General features: G+C 48.0%; 1 protein-coding gene across 2 annotated transcripts in view; it reads left to right on the top strand.

Moving 5' to 3' along the window:
- Positions 1–20,133, top strand: part of LOC131590362 (GON-4-like protein) — a 29,801-nt gene that overhangs the window by 4,369 nt on the left and 5,299 nt on the right. For both annotated transcript variants that reach the window (XM_058860374.1, XM_058860375.1), the window contains exons 6-26: positions 651–701; positions 1,049–1,144; positions 1,379–1,483; positions 2,163–2,333; positions 3,200–3,392; positions 4,488–4,589; positions 5,246–5,286; positions 7,155–7,258; positions 9,454–9,652; positions 10,367–10,453; positions 10,910–11,081; positions 11,607–11,751; positions 11,905–12,055; positions 12,650–12,766; positions 13,439–15,127; positions 15,714–15,960; positions 16,823–17,004; positions 17,654–17,851; positions 18,392–18,535; positions 19,105–19,248; positions 19,479–19,598. In XM_058860374.1, the coding sequence (XP_058716357.1) occupies positions 651–701; positions 1,049–1,144; positions 1,379–1,483; positions 2,163–2,333; positions 3,200–3,392; positions 4,488–4,589; positions 5,246–5,286; positions 7,155–7,258; positions 9,454–9,652; positions 10,367–10,453; positions 10,910–11,081; positions 11,607–11,751; positions 11,905–12,055; positions 12,650–12,766; positions 13,439–15,127; positions 15,714–15,960; positions 16,823–17,004; positions 17,654–17,851; positions 18,392–18,535; positions 19,105–19,248; positions 19,479–19,598 (4,458 nt within the window). The remainder of the gene's footprint in view (positions 1–650; positions 702–1,048; positions 1,145–1,378; positions 1,484–2,162; positions 2,334–3,199; positions 3,393–4,487; positions 4,590–5,245; positions 5,287–7,154; positions 7,259–9,453; positions 9,653–10,366; positions 10,454–10,909; positions 11,082–11,606; positions 11,752–11,904; positions 12,056–12,649; positions 12,767–13,438; positions 15,128–15,713; positions 15,961–16,822; positions 17,005–17,653; positions 17,852–18,391; positions 18,536–19,104; positions 19,249–19,478; positions 19,599–20,133) is intronic.

The following is a 20,133-nucleotide window of genomic DNA, read 5'->3' on the forward strand; positions in this document are numbered from 1 at the left end:
ATCTGCTTTTCCTGTTGCACCTTCCCCTTGCCCAAGGGGCAGCTCCAACTTCTGCTCTTTGTGACGGTGACAGGACCACAGGGAGTGGCTGGAGCTGTGTCAGGGAGGTTTAGGTTGGGTGTCAGGGAAAGGTTCTTCCCCCAGAGGTGTTGGCACTGCCCAGGCTCCCCAGGGAATGGGCACAGCTCTGAGGCTTCCAGAGCTCCAGGATAATTTGGACAACGCTCCCAGGGATGCACAGGGTGAGGTTGTTGGGGTGTCTGTGCAGGGCCAGGGGTTGGACTCATTCCAATTCAGCCTGTTCTGTTGTTCTGTGAATGGCTTTGCTTGTGTGACCCTCTAAGAGAAGCATAAATGTGGTTTAAGTCTTGAAATGAAAAAAATCAGTTAAAACAGTGTTTAAAAAAAAAAGGATTCATTTGAGCTGTGCAGCACAGAGCCAGGTGAGGGTCGGGAAGGGCAGTGAATTCCCAGTGTCCATTGTCCTGAAGTTGCTTCCTGGAGATGCCATGGGAGATTTGAAGGCTTTGTTTGAGCTCTGTTGTTGCTTGGCCACTGTGGAGATGAAGGTCACAAGCTCAGGTGCTCCTTAGGCTGATGACATTGTCCCTGCCTGTGTGACACAGCCCAAGTGTCTCTGCTGTCCCTAGGTGATCCCAACGTGGAACATTTCTCCAATTAAGAAGGCAAACGAGATGAAGGTAAGTGAATTATTGCTGGGAAAGGGGAGACCATGCTGGAGGCTTCCTGCTGAGGCAGAGATCTTTGGGAGGGCTGGAACAGACTCGTGTCCTAAAACCATCTCTGAGCTGGTGTCTGCTCATGCAGTTTCCATCATATAAATACTAAATGATTTGTGCTTGTTCTTGCACCTTCTCAAACCACTTGCTTTCCTCTGCCAATCTTTTAGCAATTTGTTTCTTTGGTTTCTTCAGGATTTCCTTTCTGAGCTGCAGGGTGTTTCCTCAGTGTGAAATATTTGCTCCCTTAGAGTGCAGCTCCTCCTCCTGCCTGTTAACAGTGGTCACCCTCTTTCTCTTGTGTGCAGCCACCTCAGTTCGTGGACATTCCTCTGGAGGAAGATGATTCCTCTGATGAAGAATACCAGCCTGATGATGAAGATGAGGATGAGACTGCAGAAGAGGTAAATGCAGCTTGTGCAAAGGTCTGGGTGCTCAGCACAGAGCTCTGTGTCTGAGGCAGGAGAACACTCTATTTTAACACATGGACACTTGTAAGTCATCCTGGACTTTCCAGTAATCATTCCTCAATGCTCTACTATTCATTTGGCTGAAAGAGAATCTTTGAAGTGTTATTTGGAGCAGTTATTGATTGTGGCATGGTGGTTTGAGAGCATTCTGCATCTCTTGCCCTGCAGAGCTTGCTGGAGAGCGATGTGGAGAGCACGGCTTCTTCTCCTCGTGGAGCCAAGAGGTCCAGGACAAGGCGCTCCTCTGACGAGGAGGGAGGGACACTCTGTGAGGTAAAGCTGGAGGAAACAGTCATTGTTCCTAATTTATTAATCCAAACCCAAAAAAAGGTATCAATTCCTAAAGCTGTGGGGACATTCCAGCTGCCAGGTGGCTTTAGGGTCTCACTGCCACATTTCCTTGCAGGAAGGGCTGAGTGTAAAATAAAACTCTGGGAATGGAAGCAGTTGTTGAGTCCTTAGATAATGATTATTTTTCTGATCATTTCTGAGGACTGCAGGAGAGGGGCTTCCTGTGCTTGGCTTAGGAGCAGAAAATGTGTTTGGTAAAAGCAAAAAGGTGTTTGTTTGACTGTGCACAGTCAGAGGGAGTGGTGGGTGCAGTGTGATACAGGCCAAGGATCAGCCTGGGAACTGACACTGGGATCAAAACCAGCAATATTATACTGATATTTCCACATTCCACTCACCATGAGTTTGTTTCTGGGAGGATTCTGCCACAATAATTGATGTTCAGGTTTATCAGGAGACTGATACTCAAATATCTCCTTTCCAGCAAATCTTCATATTTCTTTGTGTTTTCTGAAAACCAAAGTGAGTGTAATAGGAAAAATCCCTGTCCTTCTGTGAAGCATTTCTCCCATTTCTGGTCGAGTAGGAAAAAAGATTTACTCTGTCTATGGAAAATTCTGTTCTGAATAAAACCTTTTAACACAAAGGTCTTTTTAATTAGATGGAGAAGGTCACAACACCTGTTGTGAGACACATTAGTGCTGAAGTGGTTCCCATGGGACCCCCACCACCTCCCAAACCCAAGCAAACCAAAGACAGCACCTTCATGGAGAAGCTGCATGCAGTGGATGAGGAGCTGGCCTCGAGCCCTGTCTGCATGGATTCCTACCAGGTATGGTGCTGGGCTTTATTGCTTAAAATTTCTTAGAGGGGAGGGGACTTTCTGGGTTTTTTCTGGCACTTTCTGGTGTTCTCTGCTCCTTCTTTTATTGCATTCTGTTCTCCTCCTATAACTTCAAATAATCAGTGGAGCTCTGAGCAGCCTGGGCTAGTGGAAGGTGTCCCTGCCTGTGGCAGGGGGTTGTAACAACATTAAGGTCCCTTCCCATCTAAACCATTCCATGGGTCTTGGATTCTGTGAAATTGCATCTCCACAGTGTGCAGGGCATTCAGAAGCAGCTGTTAAAAATATTGTTGGTGACACAGGCTTTTAGTTTCTTGTCATGACACTGTTAGTGCTTGTAAGTCTCTCACTGCTGTTGTTTCAGCTGTTAAATGTAACTCGATAACATTTACATAACTAATGAAAATAGTTTTCCTTTTGAAAATTATCCTGTTGGCTTAGCTACGTTTTGCAGGCACAATTTTTACTGTTAACAGCTGAGGAATTTGGTTCTCAAGAGACCCAGTGTCCCATTTTAATATTTGGGAAATGCTTTACTGCTCTGTGTTCCTGGGCAAGGCTAAGGTGGAGAGACAGTGCTGGGATGCTGCTCCAGATTAACATCAGAGTAAAACATAAGTGAAAGAATCAAATATTGCAAGTGGAAACTGCTTCCTGGGTGGCAGATAAATGAGCAATAATGTATTTAAATGTATATTTATAAGGAACAGCAGCTTGACAGGAAGAGTAGCGAAAGCTCAGCTTTCTCAGCCTACAGAACTGAACGATTCTCTGCGGCAGGAATCGAATATTTTTGGGGTTGGGCTTACTTGGCTGGGCTGCAAATCCCAGGGAGGCCACGTTTGTCCCTGCAGCCCCTGGAGGACAGCCTGATCGCCTTCAGGACCCGCTCCAAGCGGCCGCTGAAGGACGTTCCCCTGGGGCAGCTGGAGGCCGAGCTGCGCGCGCCCGACATCACCCCCGACATGTACGACCCCAACACCGCCGACGACGAGGAGTGGAAGAGGTGGCTCGGGGGGCTCATGAATGATGATGTGGAGAATGAAGGTACCTGGCAGATGTGGAGGTGGGGGAGAGTCGGTGGGACTGGGGGTTCTGTGGTTTAACCAGGCCAGGTGCTGGTGTTGCACCTGGCAGGTAGATCCGGGCTGGGGATGAGCAGATGGAGCAACCCTGGGAGGCTGCACATGAGTTCAGAACCTTCCCTGAGCCCTGGACTGATCCCCCAGTGGGGGAAAAGATGGGGATTCTGCCCCACTCAGGTGAGACCTCACCTGCAGAGCTGCCCCAGCCCTGGGCCGAGCACAGCAAGGACCTGGAGCTGCTGGAGAGAGTCCAGAGGAGGCTTCAGAGGGATGGAGCAGCTCTGCTGGGAGGAAAGGCTGAAGGAACTCAAAATGTTGAGCCTGGAGAAGAGAAGGTTTTGGGGTGTCCTTCCAGGACCCGAAGGAGCTACAAGGAACACAGGGAGAGACAGTTCCCAAGGGATGGAGTGACATGATGAGGGAGAATGGCTTCACACTGACAGGAGGAGGTTTAGATGAGATATTTGGAAGAAATTCCTCCCTGTGAAGGTGGGGAAGCCCTGGCACGGGGTGCTCATAGAAGCTGTGGCTGCTCCTGGATCCCTGGAAGTGGCAGCCACAAAGAGAAGTGGTGGATTTAACCCCTGATGCTCACCATTGATCCCCCTGAATCCCAATGTGTTGTACTCCTTGTTTGGGGCACATTTTTTTGGGGGTAGAAACAGTTCTTTTCTTTTTGAGAAGAAAGAGGAACAAGCTCTGGGGCCCAGCTTCCTTTTTTCCTGTGTTTACTGGTTGCTTACAGTTGTGCAAATTGAATATAAAACAGAAACTGAAATGACACTACTCGACTCTTTCTAAATTTAGCTGCAACTCAGATCCCAGAGAGTCAAGCCAGCGTTTCAGAATGGGAATGGTTGTAGGTCAGGTGCCTAACAGCTCGGTTTGAAAGGAGGATGGGTTTGATACTGCTTCCATAAAATAAACACAGTTCATTTCCAGCAGTAATTCCAGCCTTCTTTCGAACAGGTCAGGCAGTGAACAAAGAGCTTCTGTTCCTGGCAGCTGCTTGGTGCTGGGGCAGGGTAATGACAGTCCAAAACCTGCTTCTTTGCAGATGAGGCTGATGATGATGATGACCCTGAGTACAATTTCCTGGAAGATCTGGATGAACCAGACACAGAAGACTTTAGGAATGACCGTGCTGTGAGAATCACGAGTGAGTTCTCCAGGAATTCCCTCTCCTTTCTTGCTGGCAGTATTAATTCAGTGGGAAGTGTTTTGTTGTAAGGATTTTTGCAGTGTAGGATATTAAATAAAGATCTGCATGCTTTTGGCTCTCTGGTTGTCCATGGAAGGATCTGGGCTGAGCTGCTGTGCTCAGGTGCAGCACAGCCTGAAGAACAATATTTAGGTGACACTACAACCTGAAATTGATAATGCATCAATGAAGTGATAATGCATCCTGAAAGCTTCAGGCAGTTCAGACTTGAATGCTTGCCTTCTGATTGAATTTAATTAAATTTTGGAGTCCTCACAGTCTTCAGCTTAGTTCTATAAACATATCACTTTCCATCTTTGCAACAAGCCACACTTGCTTTAGGTCTTATTGCAGATTAACATAACTTTAAATTTAATCATGAAAATGAGGTTTTTATGGGATATTTTAGAATCCAAACTATCTCAGCTCAAGTTTTTTTTGGGCCCAGCATTAAAAAAGGAATTATCAGGGGCCTTTCTTTTTTGGTCCTCTGTTTGCAAGAAGAGGGTTTTCCTTTGTGAGAGAAATTCCTTAATTGAGTTGATATTATGACAGGATTGCTGAGTGTTTCTTGGAAAAGGGATCTTCATAATTCTTTTTAATTTTACTTGCAGAAAAGGAAGTGAATGAGCTGATGGAGGAGCTGTTTGAGACAGTAAGTGATGAACTGAGTGTAGCACTGAAGAATAGAGCTGTCAGATGTGACATGGACCTGACGGGAGGCTCTGGGAATGCTCAGTGCTGGGGCTGTGCCAAAGGCTCTGCCATTACTGGGTTGTTCTTAGCCTTAGGAAGGAGTGTTTGCAGGGATTTCCTGAAGGGAGGATCCACAGGGATTTCCTGAAGGGAGGATCCACAGGGATTTCCTGTGGGGAAGATCTGAGGGATTTCCTGAGGGGAAGGTGTGCAGGGATTTCCTATGGGGAAGATCTGCAGGGATTTCCTGAGGGGAAGATCTGAGGGATTTCCTGAGGGGAAGATCCACAGGGATTTCCTGAGGGGAGGATCTGAAGGATTTCCTGAGGGGAAGATCCACAGGGATTTCCTGAAGGGAAGATCTGCAAGGATTTCCTGAGGGGAGGATCTGCAGGGATTTCCTGAGGGGAGGATCCACAGGGATTTCCTATGGGGAAGATCTACAGGGATTTTCTGAGGAGAAAGTCTGCAAGGATTTCCTGAAGGGAGGATCCGCAGGGATTTCCTGAAGGGAAGATCTGCAGGGATTTCCTGAAGGGAAGATCTGCAGGGATTTCCTGAGGAGAAAGTCTGCAAGGATTTCCTGAGGGGAAGATCCACAGGGATTTCCTGAGGGGAGGATCCACAGGGATTTCCTGAGGGGAAGGTGTGCAGGGATTTCCTATGGGGAAGGTCTGCAGGGATTTCCTGAAGTGAGGATCTGCAGGGATTTCCTGAGGGGAGGATCTGAAGGATTTCCTGAGGGGAAGATCCACAGGGATTTCCTGAGGGGAGGATCTGAGGGATTTCCTGAGGGGAAGATCTGCAGGGATTTCCTGAGGGGAGGATCCACAGGGATTTCCTGAGGGGAAGATCTGCAGGAATTTTTTGAGGAGAAAGTCTGCAAGGATTTCCTATGGGGAAGGTCTGCAGGGATTTCCTGAAGTGAGGATCCACAGGGATCTCCTGAGGGGAAGATCCACAAGGATTTCCTGAAGGGAAGATTTGCAGGGATTTCCTGAGGAGAAAGTCTGCAAGGATTTCCTGAAGGGAGAATCCGCAGGGATTTCCTGAGGAGAAGGTTTGCAGGGATTTCCTGAGGGGAAGGTCTGCAGGGATTTCCTGAGGAGAAAGTCTGCAAGGATTTCCTGAAGGGAGGATACGCAGGGATTTCCTGAGGGGAGGATCCACAGGGATTTCCTGAGGGGAAGATCCACAAGGATTTCCTGAAGGGAAGATTTGCAGGGATTTCCTGAGGAGAAAGTCTGCAAGGATTTCCTGAAGGGAGGATCCGCAGGGATTTCCTGAGGGGAAGATCCACAGGGATTTCCTGAGGGGAGAATCTGCAGGGATTTCCTGAGGAGGTCTGCAGGGATTTTTTATGGGGAAGGTCTGCAGGGATTTCCTGAGGGGAGGATCCACAGGGATCTCCTGAGGGGAAGATCTGAGGGGAAGTTCCGCAGGGATTTCCTGAGGGGAAGATCCGAAGGGATTTCCTGAGGGGAAGATCTGAGGGGAAGTTCCACAGGGATTTCCTGAGGGGAAGATCCACAGGGATTTCCTATGGTAAAAGTCCGCAGGGATTTCCTGAGGGGAAGATCTGAGGGATTTCCTGAGAAGAAAATCTGCAAGGATTTCCTGAGGGGAAGATCCGTAGGGATTTCCTGAGGGGAAGATCCGTAGGGATTTCCTGAAGGGAGGATCCAGAGGGATTTCCTGAAGGGAGGATCCAAAGGGATTTCCTGAAGGGAATATCTGTGCTGAAAAGATCATCATGAGCTTAATTAGCCAAAGGTAAATTTATTCCTTGAGCTTTCTCCTCCTGACTTGCTCCCTGTTTGCTGCCAGTTCCAGGACGAGATGGGCTTCTCCAACATGGAAGATGAAGGGTTAGAAGATGACGATGTTGTTACAGAGTCTCGGCCAAATTTTAACACCCCACAGGCCCTGAGGTAGGAGCATTTGTTCATGGTCCTCATTTCTTCCAAGGAAAAGCCTCTGGTTAAGAGGCTGGCAGCCACTAAAGAAGGAGCTCAATCCCATCCCACCCCTGCCATGGCAGGGACACCTTCCACTGTCCCAGGCTGCTCCAAGCCCTGTCCAGCCTGGCCTTGGGCACTGCCAGGGATCCAGGGACAGCCCCAGCTGCTCTGGGCACCCTGTGCCAGGGCCTGCCCACTCTGGCAGGGAGGAATTTCTTCCCAAAATCTAATCTAAATCTTTCATCTTCTAATATAAAACCATTCCTGTGTCCTTTCACATTGTCCATGTAAAATTGTCACTGGCACTGCTCAGTGGAGCAGGAGGTGGCACAGATGAGGTGGTTCTTCCACGAAATGGGCAGAGACCCTGGGTCTGCTGTGTGTGGGGTCAAAGCTCTGCAGGACCTGTGCAAAGATTGTCCCAACCTCAGTGGCAGCCACTCCTCATGCTTGTGCTCTGCACTCTGCTGGTGGCTGTAGTGATGCTACATCATTGCAGAAAAATAATTTTAAATACTATTTTAAAACAATTATTAATATTTAATTATATATTATAATTAAATTAATATAATAATATAATAAATATAATAAAATAAAATTATAAATATTTAACAATTATTTTAAAATAAATATTTAAATATATTTAAATATTTAAAAATAATTTTCTTTCCCTTTTTATTGCTAAGGGGAGGGCAAGGTTCCCTTGCTGCCCTGACATTGTTGTGATGGCAGGAGATGCTTGAGGAGCTGTTTTGTCCAAGTGTGTCACCTTCTCCTTGAATTAAACAGCTTGGATGTGTTTTGGCCTTTTCCAAGATAAGATGGCTGAGGCCTAGGAATGAGATGTCTGTGGAGTTTGCACACTGGATTGTCATTTTTTGGTTTATACGTAGCAGAAGCTTGAAGAGGAGACAGACTAAAGCAGCTCCATCCCTGGAAGTGTCCCAGGCCAGGTTGGACAGAGCTTGGAGCATCCTGGTGTAGTGGGAGGTGTCCCTGCCCACGGCAGGGGCTGGAATGAGGTGAACTTTAAGGTCCCTCCAACCCAAACCATTCCATGATTCCGTGATTTCTCTCTGGGTAGTAATTCCACTGTGTTTCACCAGCTACAGACTCTGGCTAAAGAGGAGCAGTAGGATGAGTGGTGTCTCCTTGTTTATGGGGCAGATCAGCTCAAGATCAAGCTGTGTCTGTTTGGGAAAGGAGCTAAAATGAAGGCTGGAGTTTCTGGATGCTCTCTCTGGGCTGAGCAGTGCCAGAGGGGAGTGCAGCAGCTCTGAAACCAGCTACAAACTGAAAGCCAGGCAGCTTTTTGCTCTCTCTTATTTGTATGCATTTGGCTTTGATAATGGGTGGTTTTATTAATTTTTCTATGGTGGGCACTTCTCCCAGTTGTTTCTTCCCTGGTTTTATCTGTACACAGGATTCTTAAAGACAAAAATACCTATTTTCTGGATTTATTGTTGTTTTTATGATACCTTGCATTAGGAGCATCATGGAACAACTCTATAACTGACCTCAGGCCTGTTACAGATGGGAAGCTGATCACCAGCAGAAGTCAGGATAGTAACTGGTGTAGCTAAAATAAATAAAATTAAATAATGAATAAAGTTGGAACTGTTTTTGATACAGTTTGAAAAAGGATGATGACATGTGCAGCCTCTTTTCTGCTACAGGAGTAACTCTTACTGTAGGATCTCTGGTAGAGTCCTCAGCATAAGACTGGGTAATAATTAATTATTTTTTTAATAAAGTAGCAGGATTTGAGGGGGTCTTTCTGGAGACCTTCCAGGTGATAAAATACCTTGGGTTCAGCCCTTGCTGATGGTAAAAATTAAAGATTAGGTGATGCATTCCAGGTTGGTTTAGATCCTGAGTTCTGGGGAGAGCATCAGAGTGGGCACAGATGGTTGGGAAGGATGGAAAAGGCTTTTAAATGTCCCTGGAACAAGCAGATGAAGCACTGTGTCCCAAAACTACAGCACTGCTGGGGTGCACTAAAAGACTTGTATGTGTAAATAACTCAGGTTTTTCAAGTTGGAGTTATTTAGGGATGGCCATCCCTAAACTGTACAAACCAGATACAGAGTAAAATGTTCTAAGTGAACATGAATCATTATTAAATCATATATTTATTACATTTTGCTCTGCCTGGTTTCCAACAGATTTGAGGAGCCTCTGGCCAATTTGCTGAACAAGCAGCACCGGACAGTGAAGGAACAACTGGAGCAGCTGAGAATGAAAAAGTCCTCCATCAAAGCACCCCCAGAGAGTGAAAAATCAAAACCCCCAAATGAGAAGCCCCTCCAGAGCCTTGTTCTGGACAGTGCACAGAGAAAGAGGCTCCAGCAGCAAATGCAGCAGGTAATCAGTGTTGGAGGTGGTCTGATCTAAGGGGTGTTTGCTGTGCACAGGGAAGGGCAGGGGAAGCCAAGGGCACAGCAGGGCTTTGCCTCCTTCAAGGAATTAATTGGAAAAGCTCCATGTGAATTGGAGCTTTATTAGGTGATGTTCACATGCCTGATTTCACATGGAAAGACAGTTGGAACTGAGTGGAGTACAGCTCATTTCTTGGCATCTGTTCTCATGCAAGATGTTGCCTTGGCTGGCTGTATTCTGTCAAAACTCTCTTCTCACCAACTTCTTTATTACTGTCTAAGAATATTATTCTTGATCTAGTTTGGATTTGGTTTTTTCCCTTCTGCCACCACACAAAACTGTGTAGAAATTCAGAAATGGGCAGTTCTGAGGGATGAAATCATTGTTGATAAAGAAATAGTTACGTATTTATGTAGGAAAAAAAAAATTGTTTCTGTGTTGGTCATTATGAGACTTTGGCACAAAAGCTGGGAGACTGCCCAAAGACTTCAACAGATGTGTTCAAAATTTGTGTAATAAACTTTCTGCCAGTGGGTATTAAGGTTTGCCCTCAGTTTTCTGTTGCTTACCAGATTTTTTGCAGTCAGAGATTGTTGCTGTGCTCAGGAGATACTTCTTGTGGTTTTGGGCTTGTGCTTTCCAGTTTCTTGGATTTGTGATGAACTGAAATAAACAATTTATCTGATTTTATTTCTCAAGCATGTTCAGCTTCTGACTCAAATCCATCTCCTGGCAAGTTTCAACCCTGCTCTAAGTTCAGAGGCCAGCACCACCCGGATGTTTTTGGTAAGGAATGCCTGAAATCAGAGATCCATGAATTCAAACGATTGCTGGTCCCTGGGCATACTTAGAGAGATTAATTCATTTAATGGATCCCATTAAACCGAGAACTAAGGTTCTGGAAAGGGCAGGGATTAAAAAAAAGTAAAACTCGTGGAATCCCAGAATGGTTTGGGTGGGCAGAGGCATTAAAGCTCTCTCAATTCCACCCCTTCCATGGGCAGGGACCCCTTCCACTATCCCAGGCTGCTCCAAGCCCTGTCCAGCCTGGCCTTGGGCACTGCCAGGGATGGGGAATCCACAATTGTCCTGTGCCAGGACCTCCCCACCCTCACAGTAAATCCTCTGTCCCTGGATTTGTAATTAATACTTTTAAGGAAAAATTTTCACATTTTGTCTGTTTGTTCTCTGCCTTGCACTTGAAGGCCTGTCTCTGATGTGTTTCTGTGGCTGACTTTGCAGAGCGAGCTCGGGAGCTTTGCCCGCAGCTCCACCCTGCTCCGGGTGCCCCTGAACCCCAAGTTCCAGACCATGTTCCAGCCCTGCAACTTGCAGGGGGCCCTGCAGCTCATCGAGGACTTCCATGCCCAGGTCCCAGTGGACTGGAGCCCTCGGAAAGCTGTGAAGAAGAATGGTGAGGGGACAGGGTGGGGACAGCATTGGCAGGGAGAGTCATTCATGTGTTAGGGAAATTCCCAGTTTGCCCCTCCTGGAGCAGCTCTGGGGTCCCCCAGATTGTCACTGCTGGGACTGGGGCCCTGTGGACCCCCCACACTCCCAGCTGCTCCCAGTCAGACCAGTTCCCTCCCAGCTCCTTCCAGCCCTTGGATGCTGGAGCAGCCACAGGAACAGCTCCAGCTGCTGCCCCTGGGGAGGGGCCCTGGGCAAAGACCCCCCCTGGGCTCGTGATGGGCTCAGAGTGGCCCCTTGGTCTTTGCCTCGCTACAGAGCAAAGGAAAAGATGGAAGGGGAAAAGAGTTTTATCTTTTGCTGATGTGAATTTAAGGGGAAAAACTAGAAAATCTGCAGATTCTAAAAACAGGAAGAAAGTCTATTTTTGCAGTGAGAGGAGTAAAAGAAACAGTGTTTGCAAGAAGGGAATTGTGAAAAACATTCACCCACATACACAACTGTCCTTACCTGTGAATTCTTTTCACAGCAAGTGAATTCTCATGTTTGCCAAAGCAAGTGGCTTGGATTTTGGCAACGAGGAAAGTCTTTATGTACCCAGAGCTGCTGCCAATTTGTTCCTTGAGAGCAAACTCTCACCGGGACAAGATGGTCTTCACCAAGGCAGAGGACAAGTAGGTGCTTCAATTATTGTACAAAATGTGTGGAAATGGCATTTGTTTGTTAAGGAAAATTTCTGGGGTGCAATCCTTGGGGAGAAGTGTGCCACATCCCAGCAGCTCCCTGAGAGGTTTCTTAGCTCTTCTCCTCCCTTTTTCCCTGTCCAGCTTGTTGGCTTTAGGGCTGAAACATTTCGAAGGGACTGATTTTCCGAAGCCTTTGATCAGCAAATACCTCCTGCCCACCAAAACTGCCCATCAGCTGACAGTGAGGATCAAGAACCTCAACATGAACCGAGCCCCTGACAACATCATCAGGGTAAGGGGCACCTTCTGGGGTTTGTTCCAGCAGGGCAGAGCTGCTCTGTGTTCCAAGGGCTTCTTTGTGCTGACGCTTCCTTAAAATAAAATGTCATCCTTTTGTTAGCAGTGAGGATTTATCCTTTTATTTACCTTAGCCCCTGGACTTGGCAAGTACTTAGATTGCTGTTTTGACTCTTCAGAGCCCAGTTAGTCCTGGGACAACATAGTAAACCTGACAAAAATTCATACAAGTGGCCTTTTGAGTAGAAAGACTTAAAGAAAAGTGCTGTTAGCAGCCAGCTGGGCAATAATCCTGTCCCATAAACTACTGGGAGCTGCTGAAGAGAGGGTAAGAGCCAAAAACACATGAAACAACACCTGCACATCTTCCTGAACCTCTGTGAGAGCAGCTGGGTTGGCAGTGAGCTCCTCTTTAGGCTTGGCTGTTGATTTTTAATGTTAATGAGGGTAGAACCTTATTAAAGAATTAAAGAATCACTTGATTCACATGAACACTTTGACAGAGCCCAATCCTCCTTCATCCCAGCAGTACCTGGGCAGGTGAGCTGAGCACAGTCACCTTGTGTGGCCTTGTCTCCTGTCCCCACAGTACTACAGGAAGACAAAGCAGCTGCCTGTGCTGGTGAAGTGCTGTGAGGAAATCCAGCCCCACGAGTGGAAGCCGCCCGTGGAGAGGGAAGAGCATCGCCTGCCCTTCTGGTTAAAGGTATTTTCTGCTGCCCTGCACCCAGGGCTGGGGGGAGAGTTGTTTGGTTCGTTTCTAGAGGGTTTTATTTGGGTTTCATGTGGATTTTCCTTGGAGGCACAAAGACCATGCCTGTAAGTCAGTCAGGGAGGTCTGTGCCCAAAGGAACAACTGGGTTCAGATGCCTTAAAATCCAGTTCTCTACATCACCCCTGTTACACAGGGAAATTTCCTTCCCACAAAATCTTGTGTTCACTAAAGCAACCTTTATAAAGCAGTTCAGTCTTGTTTTTCTCAGGATCTCAGCATCTCCTAAAGTCTTTGCAGTGCAACTCATGAATTTAAAGTACTTAAAGTTAATATGCAGTATTACTAGTATTATTATTATTAATAAGTAATATGCAGTAGTATAAAGGAAATAAAACCTGCTTGTAGAAGCAGATTGCTGTGTGTTGCCTTCTGTGCTGCAGTGTGAAGGCAGGAATACAAGAATACAATAAATAATACAATAATAATAATAACAACATAATAATAAAAGAATAGCCTATAAATAATAGTATTAATAGCCTACAATAGTATATTATATGTTAATATACATTATTAACTATTATATATTAGTAGCCTATAATAGTATTAGTAGTATATAATAATAATAGCCTATAAATAATAAATTCCAATTCTTGCTCCCTTCAGGCAAGCTTGCCCTCCATCCAGGGGGAGCTGAAGCAGCTGGCAGAAGATGCCAAGGAGACACCATCTTCACCTGATGCAGAATCTGTCCTTTTGGGGGCAGAAGAGGAGACTTCAGACACGGAATGTGATGACAAATACCCTCTGCTGATGCCCAAGGGGCTCGTGCTGACCCTGAAGCCTTTGGCCAACCGGTTCTCCAGGAGGGCCTGGAGGAGGCAGAGGTCATCATCTCTGAAGCCAGTCCTGATCCGCCCCAGTCCCTGTCTGCAGCCCAGCTCCAGCCCCATCAGCATCCAGAAAACCGTGAAGTTGTCCCAGTCAGAGGCTCCCCCCAGCAAGGTGCGGGTCAAGGTCCCTCGGCCCATTAAACCGGCGCCGCTGGTGCCGGCGGTGCAGCCCATGAACGTTCCAGCAGCGGTGGGAGGTGGGGATGGCTTGGAATTCCAGAATGTGCTTCCCACTGCCCATCCAGACTCCAAACAAGCCTACCCAGCTGCTGTATCCCCAGCGCTGCTGTCGTCGGAGCCGGTGACTTGCCAGCCCAAGCTGATGCTGCCGGCCTTGGCCGGGACGAAAATGCGCAAACCTTGTGTGCGAAAGGGTTACCAGAGGAAAAAAGGGACAAGATCTGCCCCACTGATCAAACCTTCCCCTCTGATCCAGCCCTCCCCCGTCATCCTGACTGTCCCTGCCACCACGGTGAAGGTGGTTAACATTGGCAATGGCTGCAACATGATCCAGCCCCTCAACGCGGCGGTGGGCCGAGGCACTCAGGCCATTCCCGTCACAACCCTGCTGGTGAATCCATCCACCTTCCCATGTCCATTAAATCAGCCCCTGGTCACCTCTTCCATCCCATCGCTGATTGTTTCCCCCAGCCCCGTTGGTCTGTCTGCACCTGCTGTGGGTGAAGGGGAGGAGCAGCTGACCCTGGTCTCTGCTCCCGGTGCTTTCCCCGCGGCGGAGCCCAAGCCGGAGCCCCCGGAGCTCTTCGCTCCCTGCTCCGCCGTGTCCCCCAAGGAGGAGTGTGGGGCAAACCCTGCCACTTCCCAGGAGGGCACTCAGGACAAGGGCAGCAAGGGTGAGTGCTGCAGCTGGGCAGTGGGACAGGGAGATGGGAACACGTCCGAGCCGCTGCCCGTGGAGCTCTTGCCTCACTTAGAAGATCCTGACAAATCGGTGAAAATCGAGCCCGAAGATTCAAGTGATGCTCCCAAAGAAGCAACCCTGGCACAGAAGAGGGATCTTTTATGTGCTGAAGGGAAGGATGAGTTCATGCTGGGCCTTGGCCAGGAGCTGAACATGGAGGCTGCGTGTTCCTGTGGGGATGAGCCCAAGAAGGAGGAGAAGGGAGAGGAGGAGCGCCGGGCTCTGCCGTCCCCTCCCCAGGGCGAGCAGCAGGGGGAGGCAGGGCCGGCTGCTGGGCCACCAGCCAGCAGTGACTCTCCAAAGAACCTCCCTTACCCAGCAGAGGGGGAGGCAGAGTTCAGCAGCCCCCCAGGAAGACCAGAGGACTCGTCCAGCATTGATGGTCAGTCCGTGGGGACACCGGCCGGCCCCGAGGCCGCAGGAGAGAGGGAAGGGCAGGAAGAAGAGGAAGAAGATGACTTTGATGATTTTACACAAGACGAGGATGAGGAAATGTCATCAGCCTCAGAAGAGTCTATTCTGTCAGTGCCAGAACTGCAGGTAAAGACAAAACTTTAAAACCCTTAAAAGCAACAGAGGGTGTCCTGAAACACCCTGTGGAGTCAGGGCCAATCCCACTGGGAATCCCACTGGGAGGGTGGGCTGGTAACTCTGTAAGAGCCTGGCATTGTGCTGGTCACAGAGAAATTGGACACCGGGTTTTGCTGGGCAGATTTTAAGCCCAGGCTGAGGGAATATATTGTAAATATGTAGATTTAAACTCTGCTGAGCTGCAAGGGCTCCTCAGTGAGGCTGTTCTCTAAGAAGTGCTTTAAGTAGTAATTATTTTCCAGGTCACAATTCCAGCAAGCCTTGAAGAGCTAAGATGATCATTAAAGAATCATTAAGGAATCCTTTCTAACTTAAGGCCTAATCTGCTGAATGGCCGATGCTGAAATTTAATTTTGCGTGGTACAGTTTTGGGCAGCTCTGGAGAGGTTTGAATTCTGTTCCTTAACAGAATCCTTTAGTTGGATCCATGAAATTGGCTGTTGGAGTCATGATGCAGTGAGGAAGTTGCTGAATGATGCTAAACCAAACAATAAAATAAAACAATGTGATTTTTTGTTATTAATTGGTTTCTAAGGAGACAATGGAAAAACTTACTTGGCTTGCAACAGAGAGACGTTTAAGCCAAGAAGGAGATTCTGAAGAAGAGAATTCCCAGGAGGAGAACTCTGAGCCTGAGGAAGAGGAGGAGGAGGAAGGGGAAGGAATAGAGAGTTTACAGAAAGATGATGAAATATGTGGAGATGTATCAGAGGAGCCTAAATCTGCCTTCACCATGGCCAAGGCAGCTTCCCCACAGGTGGAAGCCCACAGGATGCCAGCAGGTGAGTGCTGTGGGGTTTTTTGGATGCCAGCAGGTGAGTTCTTTGGGATTTGTTTTGGACACAGGGAGTGAGGAAATAGAGCTGCTCTCTGCAGGGAAAACAAAACAGTGGGGATCTTATCTGGGTTTAATTTCATGGATGTATCTGAGCCAAGTGATGCTTTCCAGCTGGAAATGCAGCTTTGGGACCCAGTCACAACTCTTTCAGATGTGAACCAAGGGTCTTTAGTGCCTCAAAAATTTACAGACAGATTTATGCTTTGTGTCAGCTCATACCTGTAAAAAACAATATTGAATAGTCAAAAATCTTTGCTAAGTTGAATTTTGTCTGACAAGATCATGTTGGAGAAAAGGAAATGAAACAAAGTCCAGGAAGTGGGAAATGAACTTGAGCAGTGAACTTTGAGGAGGGGACCTCAGCCCATTAGATTCCTAATCCTAAAGCTACAAAAATCTGGATGTAACCCCTCCTAGTACCCTATTTCATTCCCTGTTTTGTGACACCAGGTATTTATCTGTGATTTTAACTAATTATGTAAATGAGAAGCTAAAATTTGCAGAGTTAACAGCCAGCTCTGGGGCTTGTGTTGTGTCTCTGTTCCCCTCACGGCTGTCCTGCCTTGCTGTGCAGGATTTTTTAGTTCCAAGAAAAGCTGGGATGGACCTGTGGCTGTATCCAGGGATTTTTCCTGGAAAAACTGTGAAAACAAAACAGCAAATTTAGGATTTTGACTTGTGGGAAGCGTGTTTCTCTTACACTTCCAGAGAGCACAGACAGGAACTCATGACTGACTCTTGAAAGCTGCTTTTCTGTTGGAATATTGCCCTGGGGTGCCACCGAGTGACCTTGTGCTCCTCCACAGGAGAGAACCTGAAACCCCCTGGGAAGAGCAGGAGCTCCCACAGGACCAGGAGCAAGCGGGGCCGGGCTCGTGCCAGCAAGGACACGTCCAAGCTGCTGCTGCTGTACGACGAGGACATCCTGGAGAGGGATCCCCTGCGTGAGCAGAAGGACCTGGCCTTTGCCCAGGCCTACCTGAGCAGGGTGAGGCAGCTCAGGAGCAGGAACATCAGAGATTTGGGGTTCTCTGACACACAACTGAGCCACAGAACCAGCTGGTCTGGCTGGGGTGGAGTTATTTCTTCCTACACCCCACGTGTGGTGCTTCACTTCCCAGACTGTCCCTTTCTTGAGCTGAGAGTTTCCCTGCTTTTGCTCTTCCTCCTCCCTCCCTTGTCCTGAGTGGGGGAGCTGGAAGTGAAGGAGTCAGGGGCTGGGGGTGCTCAGCTGCTGCACTCACAGCACCAGAACCTTCTGAATTTCTCAACTTCACAGTCTGGATTGGGATTCCTTCTCTGGTGAGCAGTAATTTAGGTTGATCTTTAAGGAAGAGACTTCAACAAAATTGCAAGATTTGGAGTAGAGGAGATCAAAGATTACTTGATTACAATAATTTAGGGAGAAATTCCTCCCTGTGAGGGTGGGCAGGCCCTGGCACAGGGTGCCCAGGGAAGCTGTGGCTGCCCCTGGATCCCTGGAAGTGTTCCAGGCATGGAGCAGCCTGGGACAGTGGAAGCTGTCCCTGCCCATGGCAAAGGGTTGGAATGAACTGATCTTTAAGATCCCTTCCAACACAAGATACTCTGTGATTGTTTTTCCTCCTGGATGTTACCAAGCCCTGTTGCTCCCCCAGGTGCGGGAGACACTGCAGCACATCCCGGGGAAATACGAAGATTTCCTGCGCGTTATCTACGAGTTTGAGATCAGCACGGACAAACGGACAGCTGTGGATCTCTATGCCACTCTGCAGAAACTGCTGCACGACTGGCCACAGCTGCTCACAGATTTTGCTGCCTTTCTTTTACCAGAGCAAGCTTTGGAATGTGGGCTGGTAGGTAGAGTGAGAGGGGGAGGAGGAGGAGGCCAGATTTTAAGCAACATATAAAAGCTTTTGGGGGTGAAAGGATAAAGAGTTCTTGCTAGGGTAAGAAAAGAAAGCAGCTGGTAAATCACTTTTTTACCTTGCTGCTTTTATTAATCAGAATTTGAAAGTGTGGTGTTCTTTGTAAATCTCAGTGTGGCTGTGGAGGACCAGCCTTTCCCACTTGCATCACGTCTGACTGCAGAGACAACGTGCAGATACAGCAAAGAGTGTTACCTCTGTCTCCAAATCTGCCTCTCTCCACTAGGACAGAGGGTTTCACCTGTTCCATTCTTTCTGGATTTCCCTATCTTGCAAAGCCAGACTTTATAGCTCATGTAATACTGATGATACAAAGTGGTGTTTCTCTGCCTCTTCCCAGTTTTGTGAAGGGAATCAACACAATGGAAAACAAAGAGCAGGACAGGAATTTTACAGCTTAAGTCAATTTGAGATGCTTTTGGGAATATGTGCTGGTACATGAGGGTGAATCTTTTTTCTTTTGGCCAGTTTGAGGAGCAGCAAGCCTTTGAGAAGAGCCGGAAGTTCCTCAGGCAGCTGGAGATCTGCTTTGCTGAAAATCCTGCCCACCACCAAAAGATCATCAAAGTCCTGCAGAGCTGTGCAGACTGTCTGCCCCAGGAGATTGCAGAGGTAACCAGGGACCCCTTTTCTCCCAGTGAGAGTGCAGCCAGCCTGATTCCCTGTCCTGCTCCTGGACACCACAGGAGTTGGCAGAGCACATTCTCCCTTTTGGGGGTACAGCTCAAATTCATGGAGTCACAAAATGATTTGGGTTGGGAAGGACCTTAAAGCCCCTCTCATTCCAGCCCCTGCCACAGACAGGAACACCTCCCACTGGCCCTGGTTTCTCCAAGCCCCACCCAACCTGGCCTTGGACTCGAGGGGAATTGGAGCTGCCTCTTCAAGAGGTGCCCTGTGGATTTCCTCTCTCCCACCTCCACCTTGCCTTTATCACCTTGCAGTTGAGATTTAGTGTCATCTACAGTCTGCCTGGGATTCTGGAGGAATCTTTCCAGGCTAATTTGATATCTGGGTGTGCAATGATGTCAGAATTTCCAGGAAGTTGTTCCCATGCAAGCACCAACTTCCACATTGGAGCTGTAGCAAACTGTGGTGCTCCCCTTGCTCTGAGAGCCCTTCAGAGGACAAGGAGGTGATGTGGAATGAGACTCATTTTCTCTGAATTTTTTATCTTCCAGCTGAAGACCCAGATGTGGCAGCTGTTGAAGGGACATGACCACCTGCAGGATGAGTTCTCTGTTTTCTTTGATCACCTCCGGCCCTCAGCCAGCCGCATGGGAGATTTTGAGGAGATCAACTGGACGGAGGAGAAGGAGTATGAGGTGGAGCAACCTTTTCCCTAAAACCAGAAATGATAAAAGCTGAGATAAGAAACATGTTTGATCTGGAAGAACTCAGAGAGTGCAGTTCCAGAGAGAGGGAAGCAGTGGGGTGGGAGAGCTGCTGGTGGACCGAAGCAAACTCTTCACATTTTTGAACAGGATTCTTATTTTCTGGGGAAAACAAAATATAATCACCTGAGCACAGCTGTTGTGTGTTTGTTTTGCTGTAGTTTGATGGGTTTGAAGAGGTGTCTCTGCCAGATGTAGAAGAGGAGGATGAGCCACCCAAAATTCACGGAGCCACCAGAAACAAGAAGCGGAAAGAGATTGGAGGCCAACACCACGACAAGGTGGGCCTGGGGTATCTCCCTGGTAATTCTCACCTCTGGGCAAATGCATGGGGATAAATTGTGTTAATGAGAGACATGGCTACAACCTCACAGAGGTGCAAGGGACGGGATCGGGACATTCCTGGTGTGCTTTGCTTGCCATCATCACTTCAGTTCTCTGCGGGTGTGGAGAGAACTGTCCCCCCATGTCCCCCTGTTCCCTGTCTGTCAGCTGGAATGTCTGTCTGTCTGTCTGTCAGCTGGAGTGTCTGTCTGTCAGCTGGAGTGTCTGTCTGTCTGTCAGCTGCAGTCTGTCTGTCAGCTGGAACACTGTCTGTCTGTCAGCTGGAGTGTCTGTCTGTCTGTCAGCTGGAGCACTGTCTGTCTGTCAGCTGGAATGTCTGTCTGTCAGCTGGAACACTGTCTGTCTGTCAGCTGCAGTCTGTCTGTCAGCTGGAGTGTCTGTCTGTCTGTCAGCTGGAGTGTCTGTCTGTCTGTCAGCTGGAATGTCTGTCTGTCAGCTGGAACACTGTCTGTCTGTCAGCTGCAGTCTGTC

Source organism: Poecile atricapillus, chromosome 33 (genome assembly GCF_030490865.1).
Source record: "Poecile atricapillus isolate bPoeAtr1 chromosome 33, bPoeAtr1.hap1, whole genome shotgun sequence".
Taxonomy (NCBI): domain Eukaryota; kingdom Metazoa; phylum Chordata; class Aves; order Passeriformes; family Paridae; genus Poecile; species Poecile atricapillus.